Raw genomic sequence first — 25168 nt, 5'->3', positions numbered from 1 at the left:
TCAGGGAGTCAAGACCTCTTCCCGATGTCTCTCTTGGCTCTTGAATAACTGTAGAGCTGAATTTGGGCAATTTATCCCAGTTGCTGTTCTGGGTCTTTCAACTGGTGAATGCGCTGCCAGGCTGGGAGGCAGGCTGAGAGCAGCAGGTAGATGTCTCCTGCTGAGCCCAGATCTGCTGTCTGCCTGCTGGCCCTGAGGATGAAGGGTGTCACCCCACACACCCTGCTGAGCTTGGCTGCAGTGTGATCTTACTGTAGCACCTGCTTTTTATGTCTGAGAGGCACCTCCAGCTCAGGACTGGCTGATCTCTGACCCAGTGCTCCCTTCCCTCTGCACCAGTCGGAGCAGCCTGCACCTCTGGAGCACCAGTGGGAGCTTCGTGGTGTTGTGGCCAGCAGTTAATAGACAGAAGCTGGGCTAACAACCTTCTGCTGCATCCCACTTATGCTCCAAGGCCTGGGCTCTGTGTGCCAGTGCAGGCCCAAGGTGGAGACTTGATGTCATTCTTCTGCAGGGCAAGTTTCTGCAAAAGGAGAAACACAGGAACTCCTCTCACAGGTGAAGGAAAAGCATATGAAAAGCAGAGAAAAACAAATGATCCAATATCAGTCACTCAGCATCTCTGTCCTGGTTTAGGAATGTGCGTGGAATGAGAGGTCACACCACCTTGGTCCCCACCTATGCTCTGGCTGATCTTGGGGACTCCAAGGTTCACTTTTCCTGGAAGGCAGCCAGGAAATTAATTTTCCCTGGGGATGCCAGTAGCAGTACCTGCTGAGAATAGGCAGTATTCCTCTCACTGAAAGGCTGGAGGTGGGCTTATCTGCCTTCACACTATAGGTGGCCCCAGTAACAATGGATGATTATCGAGGAGATTTTGGAGATGACTAGTAGAATTATTTTAGTATTGCTGAGATTTTATTGTACCTGAGATGTGTTAGGCCACTGAGAGCCTTGGGCAGACTCTTTTTTATTATTGCTTAAGCTGACATGATAAATCACAGTTGGTACCTGGTCTCAGCTAGATCTGATGCAGTGACTGTCTGTACCTGCTGTTCTGGTTGTGCAGATTCTGCAGATAGGATCTATTCTGTGATTTGACATTAAATATTTGGGGTATAGAAAAACAATAAGATTTTCAGGAAGCTGAAAGGTACATGAACAACACTTTAGTGATGTTGCATGTTTGAATCTTGGCTCATTCGGAAATTCAACAGATGAAACCATCTTCTTCAAATTGTGCTGGCAGAGGCATCACAGCTGTACTTGGAGCACTTTTCCCTTTCTGGCTTTACTTCATAATTCCAGCCAATCTGACATTTCTTCTTCTGCTTCAGACCTGCTGTTCCCCAGCCTGCATCCTCACAGGCAACACATGGGTTTACAAGAAGGTATTTATTTCTTTGGCTTCAACTCAAAATCTAATTTGCTATGTGTATTTTGAGGTGTGCATAAACAGACACCTCAGGCAAGCAAGGAGAGTGACTAAGAGGCTTGGATGTGCTGTGGGTGCACCCTGGAAGTGCTGCCACCTTATGTAATGACGACTTGGGCTCGATGTAAGTGTGAGGTCACAGCCTTGGACACATCCCTGCCTCTCCCAGCAGGACTGAGCTGCTGACACCCAAAGCAGCTTTGGTGTTGCTTCAGTGCTGCTTTAGTGTCTGCACAGTAAGCAAGGCTGAATGTACATGGTTTTATTGCTCTCTTGCCTGTGCCAAACCAATCCTAGGCAATGCCTTGGTTTTGGGGACAAAGGAGGGGTAACGCAAACAAATAAGAAAAAAAAAAAAAAAAAAAAAAAAAAAAAAGAAAGGAGACAACACAAGAGAAACTGTTGGTAGCAGTTACTGTTCAGTTCAGACAGATGACAGCATTTTGTTATCCCTTGCATGGTATCCAGGGGAGCCTCAGGAGCTCCCTAGCAACAATATAGCAGGAAAAGGAAGTGTCTTAATTCTTGGGGCTAATGTGTTTGTGCAGGGCCATTGGCCCATGGGCACTGTCTGTCCTGGTTGTAATGGCAGGGAGAGCTTCTACCTCCTTCCACAATAGTGCCAGGCAGCAAAAAACGTCAGAGGCAGCAATTTCTGGATAGATATAGAGGAAAAGGAGCAGGCATCGTCTAAGAAGCCAGGTGGCCAGTCCATGAGGAAGGAAATACTTCTCCAGTCATTAACTGAGATGCATGGCCAGTCTGTGTATTTTATAGAATAAAGTTGTTGTGATCTCTGTGTTATCCCTGCTCTCCTAAAAATTCACCTTTTCAAGTTCCTTTCCTCCTTTTCTATCTCCATTTAATAATTCCTTTATCCGTATATGTTTCCTGGCTTCTGAAGATGACATATGTGATCCTGCCATTTTTCCTCTTACTGCTCTGCAGTAAGATAATGGCAAAAGATACTATCTATGTTCCCTCAGGATTGGCTTTATTAGGGATCCCAAATTTCCTTGACAGCAAAGCTTTCAGAGGCCTAATGCAGTCCTCTAAAACAAGCAGGTTCTGAGACCCTCTAGGAACTGAGAGACCACTGACACTGGAGATGAATGGCTCCATGTCGAAGTGTCACCCTACAAAATTGATTTTAGGTTTTTAATTTTGAAATTGTGCTTAGACATGTCTCCCCTTTATTATACATGGCATCAGTGCATCTTTAATTTCCTCTGCATTTGGTATTTATTCACCTGTTGCTATTCCCCTGAAGGGCACCAAGACAGGGAGAATTTTGCATGAGTTCAACTTTGGCTAAAGGCAGTACCTGAGAGTTGTGTGGCCCTCCAGTTCTTCCAGCCCTCTGCTTTGTTCCACTTGGCTAAGCTGACACATAAATCTCTGTAACCAAAGCTGAGCTGTTAACAAAAAACTCCCTCACTCTCTCATTATAAAATCTTGGAAAAAACCTACTGTGTTGCTCTGTTATCTTCACATGTAAGCTTTGTTCTTGGCAGGCACAGTGCATCCTTTTCCAGAGATGGGATCACTAGGAGGAATTTCACAGGTGGTCTCAGGTGTCCATGGGACTGGTAGTTCCCTTCAGTGGCTCAGCTGGGTGCAATTTCCAGGCACTATGTTAAGGGAAGTGCTGCAGAATCCTGAAACAGAGTGTGCCTTTCTGGGGATGTATGAAGCAGTTGGTCTAAAACATTGTGGTTTTCCCCTAAATTATTTGAATGATTCAAAAAGGATGGAGTGTTCTTTCCCCATGGCATACATTGCTTTCCCCTGTCATGACAATGAAAGTTTTCCTCACTAGGGGGAACGTGGACATAGCTGTGTTATTTTGCTGAACTCTAGGGTACTCTGACAAGAGGGGAATAACATTTTCTTCACCACAGATGCACATTGCACTGCAGACACCTTGCCATGGCGTGTCTCTCCTCTACTCAACTCTGCTATGGATACCTGCATATTATGACACTTCCAACATCAGCAAGGTATAATTTTGCCAGCTTGGCATCCATCCACTATCTCCTCTGCTCGGTCATTTGGAGATGAATCTATGTCCCCCCACCCAGTTTGGTGCTATTGCAGCATTTCTAGCCAGGATGAGCTGAGCAGAACTTGGGCTGATGATTCATTACTGGAAGAGTGTTGAGCATACAAATGAGAGGGTACAATCAGCAGTGAGGCTTGCTTTGCGTATTTCTGCTCTGCTTTGCTTCACCAGTAGGAACATTTCTCAGACCAGCCTGCAGTCCTCTGCAGCCCTGATGGCAGGCTCTCTGGTGATGTAGCACTGTAGAGACTCCTCTGACAGGCACAGGCAGTGAAAGGAACCCTGCACTTACTGAATGTGAAGTGCTGCTGGCATGCACCTATGCTAAGCTCCTCCTTTCCTGGTGGCCTTTATCAGTGTGTTTTATGAGTCAGGCAAGTGAGGAGTTCAAACAAAGACTGAAAGAAAAAAATAATGCACATATGCATGTCACTGCCTGCCTCGTATAAATCAGTGTGCAATGATGAGCCATTATTATTTGTGTGCTTCTAGCTACTTGTGGATGGCCACAATCCAGATTAGATGCTCTCTGTGCCAGTACATCTGATTGTCAATAAGAAGCAGCTGGACTCAGCTGAAGCAAAAGCTTTTTCCTGCATATGACAGAAGAGTGTTGCTAAAGTTGGCTGACTCCCGGGCTGTGTAGGATATATTCCAACAAGAATGTTGTGGATTTTTTTGCAAAGCACTTTCCAGCTTTTTTTTTTTTTTGAAGAAATGTTCTCAGGATTTCCCATAATGCATTTTGCAAAGCTGACAGTCAGCATTTTACATGATCTTTTCTCCTTCTGGTGATATGAGGTACGGTTTTTTGTGTAATTCTATTGACTGTAGTGATTTTATTTCCATTTGTCCACATCAAAGAAGTCAAAATCAGGACCTGACATTTATCCACTGGTGGCTGAAAGGCAGGTGGAGGTGGAAGGGTATAAACATCAGCAGAGAAAACAAAAGGATTAAGATACCAGCCCTGTTACAGAAAAATCTCCTGCTAATGCTCTGGTGGCCAGCAGAAATTCGTAGCTCACTGAAACCAGCAAGTGGTGGTGTGGCACATCACCCATTTTCATGCAAGAATCTGAGTACAAGAACTCTGCATCCAGCTCTGGGGTCCCAGCACAGAAGGGACATGGACCTGTTGGAACAAAGGAGGCCACCAAGATGATCAGAGGAATGAAGCATCTCTCCTATGAAGAAAGGCTGAGAGAATTGGGGTTTTTAAGCCTGGAGAAGAGGCAGCTTCAGGGTGACCTAATTTGGTCTTTCAGTAACTGAAGGGAGCCTTCAAGAAAGAAGGGGAGAGATATTTCCAGGAGCATGTAGTGACAGGGCAAGGAGAAATTACTTCAGATTGGAAGACAGTAGGTTTAGATTACATATAAGGAAATAATTCTTCACTGTAAGGGTGGTGAGGCACTGAAACAGAGAAGCTGTGGCTGCCCCATCCTTTAAAGTGTTCAAGGCCAGGTTGGATGGAGGCCTGAGCATCCTGGTCTAGTGAAAGTTCTCCCTGTCCATGGCAGGGGTGTTGGAACTAGAAACTAGATGGTCTTTAATGACCCTTCCAATCCAGGCCATTCCATGATTTTGTGATTCTCTGATTTATGATCTCTTTAGGGAAGCAGATGAACTGGACTGTTATGCTGCCTCCCAGGTAACAAAATGGCTTGTTTCTCTTTGCATTAGTTATTTGTGTTGAGTTTGAAGTGGTATTTCTAGGTGTAAGTGGGTAAATGTTTGTTCTGATGATGCACTCTGATGCCCATCTCCTCTGAGCAATACAGATATTCATAGAAGCGAGGAAATTTAGCTCGCAACAGCTCAGGAAACTCACTCTTTCCTATTTAGAGCCCTAATTAGAGCAATTAATCACTGCTGCTTCTGCCATCTAAGCTTTCAGGCTAGAATATATTGTCCTCTCTTGTCAGAGCTGAAATGTAAAAATGGTTTCCCTTTACCTGACACTGTGCCAGTACAGCCTTTATCAGTGTCTGCCTCCTACCAACTTCTATCTTTCCTGAGAGTTGGAGCTGAAAATGCAAAGAACAAAATGATGTGACTGTTCCAAAAGAAAGAAGAAGTGTGAAATTTTAAGAGATCAGCTTTGACTCTGTTTACGTAAGTTTAAGCTGGATGTCTCTGTTTGCATTACCTTTCCTGGGAATTTCTTTTGGGTTTCCATATTGCTGTAACAAGGTGACCATTTTGGGGGGAAATACCCTGACATTTTCACTGTATACAGGGGTGTTCTTTCCACTTGATGCAACTAAAGCTACCCCTCACAAAATCCCTGCCTGTTGAAGTTCTCTAGGTATGTACCCAGGAGAGAGCAGGATGGGAATCACGTTGCCTCTGTGTGTTTTAACTCCTTATCTGCTCCTTGCCTGGTCCATCAGTATTTAATTTAACTGGATAACGTGATTGTAATTCTACTCCCTCTGCTTCCCCATGTATCAATGTGCATCAGGTGATAAGCTGTAGGTGCTGGGGATCACAGGACAGCACCCTGGCCCTCTCTATATCTAACTATATCACTCTGTAAGTTAGGGAGATCAGTGCTGAGGTCTCTCCTCTGTGTGTTCTTGTGATTCCTCCTCCAGGAAAGAAAGGCACTTCTTTTGGCACCTGACCTGGTGTGCTGAGCCCTTGGGTGCTCTGAGGCTCTCAGGGGCCTGCAGCACAAAGTGAGAAGCTGAGGATCTGAACAGTACTCTGCTTGCCTTTTTTTCCTGAGAAAAACTCTGGTGGTATCTTTCTGTCCACAGGCCTGTGGGTTCCACTGGGGCTCCTGAAGGAGTGTGACAGGGGAAGAGCCAGGTGTGGCTCCACAATGCTGGCAATGCCTGCACTTCTGCTGAGGTTTAGTGGCTGAGTGGAGTGCTCTGATGTTCTGCTGCAGTGCTGAACAGAATGGGTGAGCTTGGCTCTGCAGTGGCAGTAGGGAAGATGAAGATGGCCATCTGTCAACAGCCAGCATACACATTTTTCACACACACGTTTTTCTCACACACACACACCCCCCCCACACCACACACACAGCTGAAAAGTCCCAACATCTAGCCATGAGCACAGAGGGTACTGGACTGCAAGTCTAGTCTAGTCATGTACAGAAGTTTTTGAATATCATCTGGAGACTTGCAGCATTTCCAGTTGCATGTATAAAGGAAGTTGAAATTCATGGTCTTGTTAGCCTTTGCTAACATTATGAATGGTCTGACAGTAGCATTGTGAAATATCAATTTTCTTTTGGTGTACTTTCTGCTGATTCCTTATCAGTCAGCTTCAAACCTCTTACAACGAAGCAATTCTCTGAATCTGAGATGTTAACACTAATGTTTGTCTTTTTGCTGCCCTTGATGAAAAATTAATGAACCATGAATGAATCAACTCTTCTGCCCTGTTTATGCTTTTTTCCTTTTTATGCTTGGATGCCAAGATACATTTACTGAAACACTGGAACAGTTGTTTTTTGACTTTTGAGATAAATTCATTCAGGAAAACTTCCAACAGGGACCCTCATTCTTGTACCTCTGGATCTTGCAGACCTTAAGCAGATTAGAGTTGCCACAGCCCTTCAGTGAAGGACAGCCTAAACCAGCTCATAGCTCTTGTAATGTGCCAAATACTGTTTGTTGCTCATTTCTATTTATTGCCCCACCAGCTTATTGAGTAATTCAGTACACCATTAGCAGGCTCTCTCCCTAAGCAAAGAGGCAAAGTGTGCACCTGGCATTCCTGAGCTGCTCCTTTGGAGAAGTTGCTAGAGGGAGCAGAAGATAAATATTGAATATAAGACAAGCTTAACACCTTGTTGTGAAGGTCTGCAATTGGATCACTTAGTTTCGTTGGAGGGGGTGGGGGGGGGTAGCAACAAAGACACTTCATCTCTCTTCCCATTCCACTCGACTTGAACAACTCGCTTTAGCAGAAACTACCCAGAAGCAGCTCCCCAAATGCAGCCAAGCTCCTGCTGCACCCCAGGACCACTGCACAAGAAGCCTGGAACTTGGCATTGTGACAGCAACCTGCTTTCCTCACTGCTGTAGCACAGAAGAGCGTTTCTCCCGGGCTGTGCACATCCCACCTTCCCCGCTCCCGACAGGCGCACAGCACGCTGACTCCCAGAGCTCCCTGCACGTATCCACTCCTGGATTAGTGACTCACAGGAGACAGATGTTTGTTCCCACCGGCAAGACAAGCTCCATTGCTTAGGGGAACATGAAGCTCAGTACAGTAAACAATGGTCCAGGTAAGCCTGGATGATGGTGGTGCCTTTTAATACATTTCTGGTAGCTTTCCAAGGACATTACTGATAAGGAAATCTCTGTGCTAGCCAAATGCATTTCTGTGCAGCTATCATCTCCCAGTTTGTTGAGAGAAGCACCCTTATGTTCCATTCAGTATAACAAACCATATTTCTTAGCAACAGTTTCACAAAGAGCTGTATCAGAATCTCTTTCTTTTTGATTTAGAGCAAAAGATGAATCAGAAAGCAGAATATGATTTTTTTTTTTCAGCCTTCCAGTCTTATTTTGGTGGTAGTAATTTTTTTCAATTCTAGTGATTTTGAGTGCCCAGATCAGGAGGATATGCTGCTGGAATTAACATAACTTTTGATTACCCATCAAAAGGTTTTGGACAGATTAAGTAGTTTTCAACACTTACATTTCCTTTTCCTAGGAGTCTAGTTTAGACAATCTACATACACCAGTAGCTTCTGTGTCATTCAGGAAATGGTAAATATACCAAAATGCAAGGAAATAGAAATTTCTCAGTGGCTCTTTCCAGTGAAAGTATGAGCTTCTTTGGTAGGACTTCTCCATGTTTCTAGGAGCCATTGGACCTAGATGTAGCAAGATCAGCTCCTACTCAGATCTACCACTGACAATCCCTTCTGTGGGCATTCATTTTAATCATGAATGGATGGCAGCTACATAGACCTTGAGACTGTACATACCTCATCCAAAACCCATGACTGTCTGATTGCCTGGAATTTTCTTTTTTTTTTTTTTTTTTTTTTGTAGCACAATTTCATGCTGTTGCCTCCTTCATTTGTGAGGAAATGCCAGAATTTGAACATTGGCAAATAAGTCATCTGCACAACGTGTCAAATTCCTTATATGACCTCTACAAGAATTGGTGGCAGTCAGTAATTTGTAGGACAGATCTACTTAATCTCCCTAAATTTAATAATTTAAATGCCTGGAGATTTCACTGAGTATTTTTGTGAGATGAGCTTTCATTTAAAATGTAGAACCTGAGAGAAAAAGCAAATTCTGAAAGAACCTTCTCTAAACCTAAGTATTAGGTTTCCAAAAATATAAATCCTGGAAAATAATCCTTTTAGATGTTATAGGTATTCTTCCATTCTCTAATATTAATACAAAACCAATGAATGCTTTGCAACGTTTACTCCTCTGAACCCATTAAGAGGATCATGATAAGCTTTCTCTCCTCCCACACTTCACTTTATCCTCTGCTAACAATGGCCACAGAGGAGACAAACTGGTAAGGATGCTTGAAGTATTTAGTAGGTGTTTAAATCCTACCTGCTGAAGTGAAACAAATGATTCATTTGCAAAGATCATGAAATGAACTTCCCATCAGACAGACCCGTGCCAGAAGTAATCCCTAAGTGAAACCCTGGGAACGCCTGCTATGTTCTATTGCTATGGGAATACATCTACACTTGACTTTTCTGTGTTCTGGTGATAAGTCAGTATATGTGTTTTTCTCTAGAAGTGTTTCCTTCCACAAAGCTTAAGGAGATCTTCCAGACACTTAAAATTCCACAACCAAAGTAGTAGTAAACTGTAATGTCATCTCCACTCCTGCCTCAAGGTAAATTCACTGAAGTTTAAGGCATTTGGGTCTGAAAAAGGAATGAAGCAGGACAGAAGGACTTCCTTCTGCAAAGGAAATTCACCTAAGAGTGTCTTATGGCTGCTTGGATGACTTGATCTTCAGTTACAGACTATCTAGGCTGACAGCAGGGAGACACAGCCATAAACTTCCACTGACCTTCACCATGGTGCCTGAACCTTGGCTAGAAAGTACATAGCACACCTGGCCAAAAGAAGCGAGGCAGCTACTTGGCCCATATAACTAGAAGATAAATTTGAGGTTTTCACTTTTCAAAAGCTGTGCCAGGACAGAATTTCAGAACTGGAATTTTAAGAACGAGGAACAATGCACTCAGACTTAAAATCTCAGATTTCTTCTAGTTATTTTGTTTGGGCAGTGCCTCCTTTGGGGCAGGAAACGCTGTATGCTGAAATGTTGCAACAGGCAATTGGAGCTTTTCCCCCAGCACTCCATTAGCTGGTGGACTTCCTGAAGTCCATCTGTTATCTGCTAAACTGTTATTAGAAGCTGATTCTGCAATGTACACCGGGCCCTAGTCCTATGCCATTAACTACTGAGAGAGAAATAAGGAATTTAAAAACCGGACAGTGACGATGACAAATCTGAATCTTACCCTTATGCGTTTTAATTGGCAATACGCACCTGTATTAAGGAGAGGTAACTCTAGCACATGTATAGAGTGCCTTCATATGAAATGAACAGATTCTTACCAGCAGAATTTATCTAAAATATTTGAACATCTTGTAACTGAGAAATACCTGACTTATAGAAACAGACTCAACTTCATGGTAAAACCTGGAATTTTATATCATAGTTCCACTTGTACAAGTTGTAAGTCTCTGCAAACCAAGTTTTTGTAATGAAAATGGTAATTAAATACTATTTTCAGTGGTACTATTAGACATCCGCCTAAGACAATAAAGAATATGAAATGAAGAGCATTAGGCTTTTCTTATAGGATATGCTGTGCTTTAAAACTTATTTTATTGATCCTAAAGTTACAAGATCAATTACTGACATTTTCTTGAGGATCAATCTTGGATTAAATGGCAAAATGAAGAAAAGGTTTTCACATGTACTATATCCAAAAGCAGAAACAGATTGCCGTTCTCATGTGAACATCCAGAAACCTTTTCTGATTATTAAACAGTATGTCTGAAATATGTCTAAATTATACCAGCCGCCATAGCACTTTTTGGTGAACCAAAGAAGTCCTACAGTGAAATCAAACTTTGAGTAAAATCTGTACTATTTTAATACAATTTCCCTCTAACATAATTTTTTTTCCTGTTTTTAGATTCATGTATATTCTGTCTGTCAATTACAATGCAAAGTATACGTAAGATTTAAGCAAGGATGTTGGAGTGTGAAAATAATTCATGTGAATTGCTAATAGGCTGGTGGGAATAAATTTTTTTTCCACATGAAGGCAAATCCTGTCTCTTCAAAGACAGCAGACTTGATTTTCCACTGTTTGAGACCTTGACTAGCCACCATTACCTGCAGAAGGGACACGAAAGCTGAGAGCAGTCTGCTACTAAATCAGTACTTCACTGTGACCAGAACAGTAGCATTGAGCCTATTCTTCCCTCCCTTTGAACAGATGAGAGTAAAGCTGGAAGCAAACTAAAACAACAAGCCATAGGGCAAAAAGAAGTCTTGTCATTACTTCAGGTAGGCAGAATGGAGATTTCACAGCACATACAGGTTTCTCTCCGGTTCTCCCTGGTGTTGCTACTTAAGGCAGAAGCCTTGCAGTTATCACCCTTCAGAGACATTAACTGATCAGGTTTGCATTCACCTTGACAATCCTGGATTGTGATGGAGAATGGGAAATAAAGGGATAGTAGGAGTCCTCTCGGGTAATTAACCTAAGCTCCAATGCTTCCCACACCAGCCTATTTTCAATTTTGGCACAGTATAGTTTATACACTCGAACATTATTGCTCAGAAGATAGAATGATGATTCAGGTTTACTAAAAACAGCTTCACAATACTGCAATCATGCCTGTGAAGCTTCATCTCATATCCTGTATTTATAAGTTTCTTCTCACTGAGAAATAAATTTGTGTGGTGTTTCGTGTTTTATCAGAAAAGTTAGTCACCAGATACCTGAAACACTGATATACCATCTTTAATAAAACATGGCTTGTTTGGTCAATTTGCCTGCCAATTCCTTTTCCTGCTTTTAAAAACACTTGCATAATACCATAGGTGACCTCCCTTAATACTGCTATCCATACAAATCACAAATAACTGAGAAATAACATGCCACTGCTGCATCCTGTCATGCCAGAAGATCAAGATTACTTTGAAGATTATTTAGAGTAGGTGTTACATATCATTTGTGCCCAGATCCACTGAAGTCAATGAAACAACACCTACTGGCTTCTGTGGGAGTCTGACTTGGACATTATTCTGGCAATCTGTCCACCACTAAACCAAACTATTCCAGGGATAAAAGCCCAAATGAAGAAAACCAGAAATTTGGGGACTAAAACTGAGCTGCAAATAAATATTCTAAGTCAATGGCATCCTGAAAAGACTTAAATAAAACACAAACACACTTACACAGGCATGTACACACACATACATATAAAAAAAAGTTATGACTTCAACAATCTTAAAAATCCATAGTCTAAAACTGTTTACATTAAAACAATTGAGTATAATAGGTAGCTTTCTTGACTTTCCATTTATTTCCCTGAGCACTGATCTTTGGAACATCTGGAGTTTCAGAATTATCTAGTTCATAATTCCTAAAATAATTATCTTAAGTAAAATGCTGTCTTTTTATGACAAAAAAAATCAATTCCTTAAGTAAAACTAGGATACAACTTCCATGAACTACAATGCATGTAGCCAATTTTTTAAAAACCAACAACTATTATTACACATCTGCATCTCTATTTAGGCACCTAGCTGGTTCGTCTGTTTTCCAAAATCACTCTGCAGTCTAGAAGTTCCCATTTAATTCAGTATCAGGTACTATGCTGTCTCAAACTCATTCAACTGGAGACCTAACATAAGAATTTAGCCTCCCTTCTTTAGTTACTCATTTTGCAAAATCTTGTTTATATGAGCAATAAAGTATGCTATGGAATTGGTCTCGTGACTAAATCAGTATTATAGGCAAAGATTGCAGGACTTCTCTCTTTCCCACAAGGAGTTAAGAAGGTGCATCTGCAGAGAGGCAGCACAAAATCAATCTTCAGTACTAAAATGGGACTTAGCTAGGGCATATGTTTTAGACTGGCATTCCACACCAGGAAATCTGCTGGCCAAAAGGAGCTCTATTTTAAATTTCTGCTATTTAGAACTACTTGACAAATTGGCAACTGCTGCTTTTCACTCTCTTCTCTGGATTAGAGCTTTAATTGTGAGCTTCACAGACATCAGTTTGCAACTTTAAGACTTTTCAGGCATTCTGCATTTTAGATTATACAAAGTGTGCAAGTCAAAACATTTTAGAAATCAACAGTGCAGATATTTGAATATTTTAGAATCAAATCTCTCTCTCCAGTTCTAGGGCTGCAAATTACGTCAGCCTCTCTGCAGCTAAAAAGTTCAAAATAATTTTCCATGAACCACAGAAATAGACTGTAACTTAGCATTCTCCTAACTCTCTCTCCACTCTGCCTCCCGTCCTCTCTTCCACCTTCCCCCCACGCCCCCAGCCCCTGGGTAGCTGATACACTGGCATTATGCAGCAGGCTCCAAACACAGGATTAACAAAAAGGTTACTTTATAATACTTAATTTCAATATGCCTTAAGGAGGGGGTTTTGAACCAATATGCAACCGGGAGAGCGAGTTGCTTTTTGGTTCTTCGTGCAACATGAAATCAAGCCTTTGTCTGTTCCCAAATGATGTAATAAAACATGCCGCATCTGATTCTCTTCAATTAGCACTTTTTTATACTATCTGGTACTGGCATTTCACAGCAGAATCCAAAGGGAAAATTTAGCATTTTTCTCTTTGCAGAAACCCTTTTTAATACCTCAAAGTTCACAAGGAGTTAACAGCATACGATCCCATCGTTAACGATCCCATCACTTCCCCCCCCCCCTTTTCAGAAATTAGACTGGCCTTTCTTTAAATAAACAAACAAAGCAAACAAACAAACAAAAATCCCTTGCTTTAAAATAGGAGAATAAATACTGTTTTGAAAACACATTTGGAAGATGTCTTCCAGGATGGTTTATATATTTTTTTTTTTGTCCTTTAAAACTGACTACTGCACCAGTTAAGGCTGTTTACAATAAATATATTTTTTTTCAAATAAAACTTTTAATATTCAAGCTTACCAGATTGATGAATTGTAACAGGTAAAATGGAACTCTTTACAAAGTAAACCATGTAGTTGTACAAAATAGAATTATACCCTCCACCTGTGCAAAACAAAAAGAAATCCTGCCTTGCATTAAAAACACGGAACCTGTTTACAAAAAGGAATGTGTACTACATTTGGACTTCCTTTTTAACTGCCATATCCTAGCAACATCTCAGTTATTTTAGTAAAGGAACTAATCATCAATTTTAAACTGCAGTGAATTTACCAAACATTTTCACTATAGACTTCTGAAAGCTTTTACAGTAAGAAGTTATCAACAAAAGCAGGCACGTTAGTGTACAAAAACGTTGTTGATTTTTTTCCTGTTTCTTTTTCAAAGTGCAGGTTTTTCTCAATGTGCATCTTACAAGACCAACGAATGTTTTAACTCACTAAATCTTAAAACAGAACTCAATTCTCCCAAGGAGTAGTGTAAACGTTAAAGATCCCCAATACACCTCTAGTAAACGTGACACAAATGTCTCTGCGTTGTTTAGAAATTTAGCTCTTTTGAGAGGTAAAGAAGCTTCATGACACCTTTTCCTTACACTGGCTGGTTATCATAAATGGGTAACTCTGGACTGCTAAAGCTGGAGACTGATGAATCACTTGAAGGGAACTAAACTTGGCTACAGAGGAGAGGCGACGGGAGGAACCAACCCTTAGGCGTTTCTTGCGCAGCCTTCGGAAAATTCAGCCGCCGGAGGACGAAGGGTCGGCGTGGGGGAGGGAAGGAAGGGGAGAGCAAGGAGGGAGGGAGGAGAAGCTTCCGCAGAGCCAGAGGCACGGCGGCACGCCGCCTGTGTCCCGCTGCGTCCGCGGCGGCGGGACCATCCCGTCGGAGGTGCGAGAGCTGTCCCGAGCCCCGCGGCGGCTCTCCCGGCGGGGCCGCTCCCGGCGCTCCCGGCCACCCGCGGGTCGGGCGCGGAGCCGGGCGCCCCGGCGGCGGTCGGCCCTAGGTGCCGTGAGCGCAGGGCTCCCCGGGGTAGATCTCCTCGTAGGCGGGGGGCTGCTCGCTGGGCAGAGGGTAGCAGTAGGGGTAGGAGGCGTTGAGCTCGGGGTCCATGGGCGAGTAGCCGGGCAGCTCGACGGAGGGATGTCCGCCGCAGTGCACCTCCACGCCGGCCTCGTCGAAGACGTGGAAGACGCCCACGTTGATGTAGGAGACGGCCTGGAAGGGGCAGTCGCCGGGGCTGAGCTCGGGCTCGCCGCCGGAGAAGAGGGAGCCCTGGCTGTGGCGCGGCGCCCGCCGCCCGCCGCCGCCGCCCCTCCGCCGCCGCCGCCGCCCGCCCGCCGCCGCCGCCGGGGCCGCTCGCCGCCGCCGCCGCCTCCGTCCGCGCTGCTGCGCGGCCTTGTAGTTCTTGACGAGAAGCAGGTTGAGCAGGCCCAGGAGGCACTCCAGCGCGTTGAAAACGGTGGAGAGCACCAAGCCTTGCTGGTAGTCCCGCAGCTTCTGGCAGCGGAGCGCCGCGGCGGTGCCGTCGGGGGCCGCGGGTCCGCTCCGCGGGCGGGCCGCGCCGCCGGGCTGCAGCAGGCAATAGTGCGAGTACTTCCTCTCCACCAGCGACACGGTGTCGCCGTCGATGACGGCGCCGGCGAAGGCGCTCAGCACGCCCAGCATGAACACCAGCACCCCCAGAAGCAGGAAGTTCTGCCGCCCCCCGGGCGACGCCTTCTCCACCGGCCCCGACGGCGCGGCCGCCGCCTCCGCCCCGCCGGGGCCGCCGCTCGCCGGGTCTGGGTCCCCGGCCGGGGCCAAAGCAGAGGCCGGTGCCGAGGCCGGGGCCGGTGCCGGAGCCGGCGCCACGGGCGCCTCGTCGGGCGGGCGACAGCAGAGCAGCGCAGCGGCGAGCAGCGAGAGGCCGGCGGCCAGCAGCAGCCCCGAGTAGAAGGCGCCGGCGGCGGTGCCCAGGCGGAAGGGCTCGCCCTTGAGCTCCGAGCCCAGCGAGAAGCACTTGAGGCCCACGGCGGCGGCGCTGAGGGCGCAGGCGAGCAGGAGGCAGCTGGAGAGCGCGGCGCAGGCTCCCCGCACGCTCCACTTCATCCTCCGCGCCGCCGCCGCCGCCGCCGCCCCGCCGTCCGCCTCATCCTCCTCCCGCGGCCCCCCCCGGCCCCGCGGCGGCGGCGGCGCGGCGCGGCGCGGCCATGCGAGCGCGGCGCTCCCCGACGGGGCGGCTGCGCTCCGCTCCGCTCCGCACGGCAGGCAGCTGCCGGCCGCAGTGAGCCGGGCGCGGCGAGCGCGCAACGCTCCCCCCACCGCCTCCCGGTCGCCGCCGCCTCCTCGTCCCCGCCCGCCCTCTCTTATCGCGGCGGCTGCGGGGAGGCGATTAATTATGGATGGGAGCCGCGGCGGGCGGGGGGACGGAGGGGGCGGCCCACCGGGCCGTCGCGGGTGGCGGGGGCAGAGTACGACCCCCGGAGAGGCCGGGGGCGGCGGAGCCGCCCAGCCCTACCTCCCACCCGCGGGGCGCGGGGGGGCCGCACGTCGCCCTCCGGCCGGACCCGCACCGCGCAGCGCGGCTCGGGACGCGCGGCTCGGGCAGGGGGTGGCGGGGGTTTGAACACCCCCGCGGGCTCCGTTGCCGAGGGCTGCTGCTTGTCTCCGTGTCCCTGCCTTCTCTCCCTCTCTTAATTTTATTTATTTATTTCTCAGCTCCTGCGCTCGCCAGGAGGCCGGCGAGCCTCCGTGCACCGCCGTGGCCGCGTTGCGGTGTGTCGCCGGCTCTGATGCAGCCGGAGAGCGGACCGAGCCCCCCACGCCGCGCTGCCCGGCACGGCTCCTGCGTGCCCGCGGGGGCGGCGGTCCCCAGCAGCCCTCCTGCTTGGTGCACGGCCGGTGAACCCCTGTGGGATTGCACCCCGAGGGCGGCGGGGCTCGAGGGACGAGTGGCCACGGCCGCACCCTCGGGACGCGCCGTCCGGGAGCGCCTGCAGCGGCGGGGGTGGGAGCCGGTCGGGGGCGGTGCTGCCATTTGCTCCGGTACAGGGTGGCCCGGCGACTCCTCGGGGAGCACCTGCTCCTGCAGTGGCCTTTTGAAAGGGAGGTTGGACCCTCACCCTCGGAGCGGGCGAGACCGGCAAGGGGTTCTTGAGGAAGGCTCTGCCTCGCCAGTATCTCTCCCTGTATCTTCCGGGAAGCTGTAGCCTTCCAGCTCCCCCATTTTCCCTATCTGCCGTGCGCACGCCAGCCTTGCTGGGTATTTTTAGCCGGCGCCGCTGATTAGCATTCAGGGGAGCAAGCGAGAGAGAGAAAGCAGTTTTCCAAATCGTTTTCTCTTCCTGCAGCGCAAGTGCACCTGTTGGTGGCAGGAGGGGTGTGTGCGGCGTTATCCGGTGTTTAGCTTTCTGCAGAGATGCGACCTTGCCCGCTCTGTCCCGCTGGGGTAAGCCCTCTTGGCACCTCGCTGAGGAGCTGCAACACCAGCTGTAATCTCGGGCAGATGAGTACAGCTCTCCTCTGCAGCAGCTGCTCCTCCCCGAGGGAGGCTTCTGGGCCCTGCCTGGGGCAGAGTTTCCCCCAGGGACACTTGGTGGGAGGCTGTCCTGCTTGGTGTCCAGCTCTCGGTTGCATGGTCCAGAAGCACCGGTGGCTCAGTATCAAAAAGTATCAAAGGATGTGCCATCCTGTGCTGTGGGACCACACAGACCAGGGAATTTTGCTCTCTGTCCGCTGTTCCCAAAGGGCCCGTGGAGCACTGAGTATGTGAGAAAACACAAAGTCCTGACCGGCATTCTTGTGTCCCTCGAGAAAGGAGTGTCTGGGTATGTCATCCCAGTCATCCTCAACTTTCTCTTCCCAGGCTGTCCCTTACCTTGAGGACTGAGTGTGCTGCCTGCTGATCTGTCCATGTGAAGATTTTACTGTGGGACCTGTGATTTTGGCTCTGTTTGTGGTGAGCAGCTGGGCTGCTGGGCGAGATCTTCAAGTTCTGAAAGAGAACTCACCCCATCACTCTTAAAAAATGAATGCATAGAAGTCACACAGGATTTTATAAAATATAGCACCTAGCTCCTGAGATCTCTGTTGAGCATCAAAATATTGCTTCAGAAAGCACGTGTAAACTCAATCCAGCTGTTAACCCAGAGGAGCCTGGTAGACACGCTGTGTGGAGGGTGAGGAGATGTAGTTAGTGGGAAGTAAACACTTAATGAACTAATTATATGTAGAATGGGCAAAGTGCCTTACTCTCTGACACACAACATAAATTTACATGTGAGGGAAAAGTGTGATGTGTGTAACTTGACTGTCAAGACTATTTATTGTGAATGGTAAGAACATTAAACACTAAATAATTACAAAGCTAAGAAAAGTTCTAAGCCTTTATGCATCAATTTATTAGTCTATCTTTAACTTACAATGGTAAGAGTAGAAAAAACAAACCTTCCATTGGGGGCAAATAGTTCCTTTTTTGTACAAAGCGTTTCTTGACGTTTCTTTCCTTCTTGTTTTGGCAACTGCCAGAAGTGGGCAGCAAGGCTTCTCCAGCGTGGTTCTTTTGGTGTTCCTACAGCTCTTCCAGGTGCTCAGTCTTCCTCATCTTGAGTGTCACCTAAAGAAAGGATCTTTTCTTCCCTGTGTTTGTGATGGGAGACTGATCTTTGATTGCATCCCATAAAGCTGTGCGTTGTGAGAGGCCAGGCTAACACACAAAGTTAATCATGAAATTAATAACTCTGCTGTAGCTTTTTATTCCTCCTGCGGAGCAGCTTGCTACTGTTAACCTTTTCCAGATCTTGACTGCTTCTCCCCAGAACGCCTCTTTGTCTTCCAAGCACGGTGTTCATTATGCAAAGACAGAAGTTTTACTGCCAACTTGTTTCACCACATGTTACTTATTATTCATAAACTTCCTGTGTTTTGCTGCCACTCCGAATTAGCCCCGTTTTTCATCAGGTTATTTACAGCTTTGCACTGTGACACATTTTCAGTAGCATCATGCTTTCAAAACACACATTTACAGATGCACATAAAGACAGAATATGGTCATATACTGCACACTGAAGGTCAGCTTCTTTGGATAACAGGTCCAAAAATGTTTTAATGATGCTGTTACATTAATAATAGTAGACATAAGTCTCTATAAAACATCTATATACCTGAATAATTTGTTGATGACAATTTGCTTTACTGTAAAAAAATGTGCTGACCTACCAATGCAAATAAAGGTCACTGAAGAGTTCTCTGGACCCCAAAGGGTAATGCTGATCACCTCAGCCCTACCTAGTGGCCCCTTCTGGGATGGCTAGGATGCCCATTTGCATGTTCATAGCTGATCTATGTGTGTCCAATTCCTCAGTCAGGTCTGCCTGCTAAAAAAAAGAGTATCTGTGTGCAACAAAAGATGGGACAACTGGAAGCCACTTGGCCACATCAGTCTATCACCTAAATTAGTTGCTGCACGTAGTTTTGAATATCTGACAGCTGTTTTATTACTAAGCTTTATTAGTAATTCCAAAACTTATAAGTTGTTTCCAAGAGCTATTCTGGTGGGCTTGGAGCAAGTGTGTAAGGTTTTGTAGGACAACACCAGCCTGGAAGATATGTTCCCAAAAGTCCCTTCACAATCATTGTCTGGGCTTTCTGTGTGCTCAGTGGTAGTCATGTATGGCCAGTTCCTCTCTCTGAAGAGGGGTAGCAGATCTTTGGTTCAAAGTCTTGTCTGGCTTGCAGGGGAGCTGAGGGAGCTCTTCCTGTTGGTTGGGTGCCTTGTTGGGAGTAGGCACTGCCATGACCAACAATGTGGGCTTGCTTTGTTTACTGTGCACAGAGCTGGACATTTCAGTAATGTGCACATCTGCCTCTTAACTTACTGTGGTGACTCAGTGGCACGGAGGACTACAGAGGTATTAATTATTTGCACTCTAGGCTTGAAGCTAAAATGTGTATTTGCAAAATAGATGGAGATCTTCATCTTATGCCACCAAACTGCAAAACATTGCGTTGTTCTATTGTCTGCCTCTTCTCCCACACTGTGTTTATGGTAAGATATATGTGTTGTTATTTCTGTGCCAGTTTGATAAATGGTTGTCATAGCTTTGACTATTCAGTCATGATGGCTGTGTAACCTACCATAACTTATCCTGTTTCCTACTGCTTCTTTTTTTCCATTTTTTTTCTTTCCCTTTCTTTCTTTTTCTTTTTCTCCCCTGTTTCCATAGGGGATATTATGGACTGTAAACTCACTTTGCAAAAATTGTTCTACATCCAATTACTAAGAATACATTAGAAATTTGAAACTGAAGGTTAAACCTATCATATTTCTTTCTGGTTCTTCTTCTTTTCCATTTACAAGGTCCACAAGTGTATTTCTGTGTGCTTGAGGCCTGCTGTTCTCTCATTTTCGAAGTATTTTATGGGAAAGACTCATCTCTGCAGGGATTTTATGGAGAACACATGCTGGAAAAGGACCTACATAAGACTGCAAGTCTGGACCTAACTGGGCACTGGGCACTGATGAAAAACATCTGCAAATGCTGCTTCAGTGAGTGACATTTCAAATAGGGACTGGAGAGGTTGGGAAGAAAATATAAGGATTTAAAATAAAGAAAGCAAAGCCTATGCTAGGAGCTGAGCATGTAAGGCTTTCCTGGCAGCTGTTAGTGCTAGGAGTTTTGGAATAAGGGACAAAGTGTTTGAAAAGTTAGGGTTATAAGAACAGCAAGGTGCTTTGCAGTCTAAGATCATGGTGTAATTTAGGTTGGAAGGGACCGTAAGAGGTACTTAGTCAGACCTGCTCAAAGCAGCCTTGTCTCTCGGGTTGGACTGGGCTGCTTGGGGATATTTGATACTATTTGATACTTTACTTTAACAAGGATTTTCTTACCTATGTCACAAAATTGTTAAATTACGACAAGTTTTGGGGAAACTAATAGTTTCCTGACTGCTGTTCTAGTGGTGTGACCTGGGTGGTATTTTGTTGTGTAGCTTCTAGGAGGGTGTTAAGTTGATCATAAAAGATTGTTGAACATTTTGCCAGCCAAAAAAGGTCTCAAAGTCCTTCTCTTGGATCTCAGATTATTTTGAAGTGTGTTTCTGTTTAGTCTTTCAGTTCTGCATATTTGATATATTCTCTTATCTTTGAAATCTGAGTGCTGTACAAAGACTTGAGACTGAGAAATCTTAGATTCTAGTTAGGCCTTCAGCATAGACCTGAGCAGCAATCATACATTTGTGAGTGTGCATACATACAGTGAGTGTGCTACTAAAGATATTAATAAGTTTGAAAGGTCTGTATGGTTTTGTGGCTTAACCCCAGCCATCAACCAAGCACCATGTCTCACTCTGCCACATCGGGACTGGGAGAGAACTGGAAGGGCAAAAGGTAGAAAACCTGTGGGATTTTTGATATAAAGACGGTTTAATGGGGGAAGGAAAAGCTGCACACACAAGGAAAGAAAAATAAATAATTAATTCACCACTTCCCATCAGTAGGCAGGTGTTTAGCCATCTCCAGGACAACAGGGCACCATCACATCTGACAGTGACTTGGGAGGATGAACACCATCAATCCAGATGTGTCTCACTCTTCCTCCTTCTTCGCCCTACTTTAAATATCCAGCATGATGTGAAATGGTCTGAAATATGCCTTTGGTCAGTGTGGGTGACCTGTCCTGGCTGTATCTCCTTCAGACCTCCCAGGCACCCTCACCTTCCTCTCCAGCTTGGCTGCATGAAAAGCAGAAAAGGCCTTGGCTCTGTGTAAGCCCTGCCCTGCAATAACAAAAACATCTCTATATCATCAACTCTGTGCTCAGGACAAATTTGAACCACAGCCACATATTTGACACTGTGATGAAAATTAACTCAATCCAGGTCAAAATCAGCACATCAGGGTTTATTCCAGACTTAGGGGAAGGGGAGCTAGCTTCCTAGTTTGGGAGAAAAAGATTATTTTTATATGTCCTGTAATTTGACGCTGTACTCTCCAGTCTGCTGGGACAATGATCCTGTTTGCATCTGAAGGGAGGAAGGATTGTGTGTGCATGGGGTGAGTTGAGATGGAACAGATGCTGTTCACTTATTCAAGAAAGTGTCTTGTCAGACTACCTGCACAGGTCCAAAATTTAGGTGCTGGGCTTAAGGAGACTCTCCTCAGGAGATGCTATACTTCAGCATTTCTGTGCACTTAAATTTCATTTAATAACTTCTTAGTATCAAGGGCATAACTCCCTCTTGAAGGGGGGATTAGAAGTCACCTTCTAGTGAGTGCTCTACTAAACTTTGTTGCCTGTTGGGGTGCTCCTTTTTTAGCCTAAACAACCTTGAATTTTCTACAGAAAGAGATTTCAAGGCAAGAGTGGAGGGGGAGAAAAGGTCCCCACTCCAGCCGGACTTGTGATGCTGGGAAAGTGTACATTAGGATCTTCTTCAATCAGAGTAACAGAGAAATCATTCTGGCTGGGGCTGCCTTGAAAAGTCATGCACTAGGAAGGTGTAGCTCACTTGCATCACGATTTCTTCCTTTGGCTGTATGTTGAGACAAGGGATAATTTATTTGGCTGACTCTTGAATGTAAAGAGCATGGTGAGTCTGCCTCCATGTAACCCACACAGATCTATAACCTGGGAAGTGCCTCCTGCTGCTTCAGGGCTCACTCTGGCTGCTGCCTGAATGATGCCTACAGATTCTTGCTTTTGTGGTTTCTGCTGTGGCTCGGTAGCAAAACTGCTGTGCTAGCTGCCTGCCACAGCTTGCTTCTCCCAGAGGTCTCAGTCCCTCTCAGTTGCTTGCCTGGTCTTTTCCTAGCTTGTAACTGCAAGTGATCCCCATCACAGTGCATCCTTTTCCATGCCAGGTGAGAACACTTGCAGGTGTGGTTTGGTGAGCAGTGGGCAGTGAAGCTGTACAACTGAAGGAGCAGCAGACACACTGTCCTTTTTGCACACAGCAGCAGCTGCTGGGGGAAGTTGCCTCTTCATGGACACAGCATGGCAGCACTGGACTTTTCCTGATTCCTTGGGACATTGGTAGACTACTTTGAAAGGGCTGGTAAGGGGAAACTTTTGTCAGGGGACATGAACTCACTGTACTGAAGTCTGCAGCACCACTGGAAGTATTTTAAGGTTAAAAAAGGGTGGAAATTGTTAGCAAATGTTGGGACATAAGGGACTTCATATGACAGCCTGTAAGGCTGCTGGTCTTGCACACATCATGTCCTGTCATGGCACCCATGAACTACTCTCACTTTTGTCTAGAATTCTTTTCCTGCCTGTTGGAAGACTGTGCTGACCCTGACAGCTCTGGTGATTACAAACTGCCTATCTCAGTGCTAAGTGTATTTTATGGTCAGCTTGTACACATTTGTTCTGTGCCAACATTGTCCTTTAACTTAAATGTCTCTTCTCCTTCTCTGATGTTTACTCTCTGGATGTATTTATAGACAGCAAAGATACTCCCTCTGAGATTTCATTTTGCTAAACAGGCCAGATATTTTTTTTCTTATTCTTTTTTTTTCCCCTTTGTATTAAAAGCTCTTTATACTCTGCAGTTTGACTTCAATCCTAAGCACACAACCAGGACAGTGTGCTGTATCTTTCATGGTCTTACCAAGGCCTTGAATGAAGATATTACAGCTTCCTCATCTCTAGTGGAATGTCCTTGCCCAATTATCTTAGAATTTTGATTGCTTTTTACCCAGGTCTTTCCCATAGGAGTCTATATTTGTACTCAGTGTACCTCTTTCTTTCTCCTCCACCCAGCTGTGGGGCTGCCAGCTGGGGGCACTGATGACCTTTCCTCTTATTTGACTGTTTCCCCCCAGATTTCTGTTATTACCTTAAGGTAATTAATTTTTTTCCTTTCTGATACTTCAAACTCCCTCTCTGCTGAAAACATTGTTATGTCTCCTGCTATTCAAAGAACCTTATTCTTTTTCCTCAGATGACAGGATTTTTTGCCCCCAGAGTCCTTTGTTATGTAGATCTTCCTCTCTCTGGCTTGGAGGTTGGTTTCCAGTTCTCTCTGTTATAATTTTCTGTCTATTCTATATTGTTTGTTCCCTCATAGAGCCTCTCTTTGCCCTTCTTTCTCATGTTAGGCTTGCTGCTTCTTTCTTCTTGACCATGACAATTCCTTCTGCTTAGTTCTCCTTTTCATTGTCTGGGTGCAAGCAATAGCTCACCTCTAATGGGAGTATGTCACTCCTCTAGAAGAAAGCTTTCTCTGTTGTATGTTTTCTGCTCTGTGCATTGACCAAGTTAAAGATCTATGCTGCCCTATATATCTTCAGCCATGTTCTCCTTTTCTTTCTTTTTCTCTGTCATGGCTACATATTCTTATGTGAGTTTGAGGTGCGTTTGTCAGGGATTCTTTTTCATACTCAAGAATGCTGTAAAGGACACTTGGCATGCCTAATCTTCTCATCTGCTGCTGATGCCTACAAATTTTTAAGGTCTTCCCATCACTTCTATGATTTCAGACTTTTGCTTCTTGAATTAATTTTCAAGAGCATGAAAGAACCCACCACTGCACTTAGAACTTAATTTCTGTTTCTGGATTCCTTCATTCCTGCCTATTGACTCTTTAAATTCCTCACTCAGTTGTCAAGGTAATTTTTCCTTCAGTTGCTGTGTCAGAGAATTCCGGTTCTTTCCCTAGATCTGATCCTACTGCCTTCACTGTAGGTCTGTGCTGTAAGTGAGCTATCCTTTCCATCATTTGGTAGGCAGTGGCCTTCTCTGATGGCAAAAAACCTTGGACAAAGTTCCAGATTTCAAAGATGAAGTGCTGCATAGGTAATTCTTTTTGCTTGGCTAGAAAAACTCAGCTGAAACCTAGGAGATGACAGCTAGGGAAAAATGATAGATATGAATCCATCATGTACTCCGACTTGGCTTTGGAGGAGAAAGAATGGTTTTAGGTGCATGAAACCCATTTCCTATAGGAGTCACAGAATATGTTGGTACCAAATTTCCACAGGCCTTGGTGAGGGGGTCTGAAGTATCTTCTGGCCCTTACCATCTTCCTGGGGATATGATGAATTTTGTCTTGAGCAAGCTCTCAAGTCCCAGCAAGGTGGGATGAAAATCCTGCAAAGATTCAACTGCCTCCAACTCTTTACTGAGGACGTGGTCTGATTCCCCTTTATGGAAGTTATTCCCTCATAATGGTCTTGCTAAATCAGAAGCCTGTGCTGTACAATTTTGTAAAACATTTAATCTGGTGATGGGTTTGATGTCACTTTTTCCCTTCTCTGAAGTTCATCCCCGCAGCTCTGAGCCTGCTTCCTTGGCAGTCCCAGTTGAGGTGCTGTGCTCAAATACAGCTTTTTCTGATTCAGGACATCAGGCAGTGGTTTTGTGAGACATTTGGACCAGACCATTAGGTCATCAGTTGCATCTCCTCTGGTGACCCAGCAGGAGCAACTTGCTGACAGGGCAGGGCAGTGTTTGCTGGCCTCTTTGTGCACATGATCTGGCAGTGGCATTTTGTGTTGCTGGGGGTCTGCAGAGCCCAGAGTGCCTGTCTGCCATGT

The 25168-nt window shown here is 45.6% G+C and overlaps 1 protein-coding gene across 1 annotated transcript; it reads right to left on the bottom strand.

The window, feature by feature from the left end:
• Positions 1–10138: 10138 nt before the first annotated feature.
• On the bottom strand, positions 10139–15738 carry TMEM271 (transmembrane protein 271). Its single transcript, XM_056513639.1, has one exon. The coding sequence runs from the start codon at positions 15736–15738 to the stop codon at positions 14650–14652; it is 1089 nt and encodes a 362-aa protein (XP_056369614.1). The 3' UTR covers positions 10139–14649.
• Between the last annotated feature and the right edge of the window lie 9430 nt (positions 15739–25168).

This window comes from Oenanthe melanoleuca, chromosome Z (assembly GCF_029582105.1).
Source record: "Oenanthe melanoleuca isolate GR-GAL-2019-014 chromosome Z, OMel1.0, whole genome shotgun sequence".
Lineage (NCBI taxonomy): Eukaryota > Metazoa > Chordata > Aves > Passeriformes > Muscicapidae > Oenanthe > Oenanthe melanoleuca.
The sequence above is the reverse complement of the archived record's forward strand: the minus strand, read 5'-3'. Positions and strand labels throughout refer to the sequence as shown.

Excerpts from the sequence above, each read along its gene's own strand:
- TMEM271 (XM_056513639.1), bottom strand. The coding sequence starts at position 15,738 with ATGAAGTGGAGCGTGCGGGGAGCCTGCGCCGCGCTCTCCAGCTGCCTC.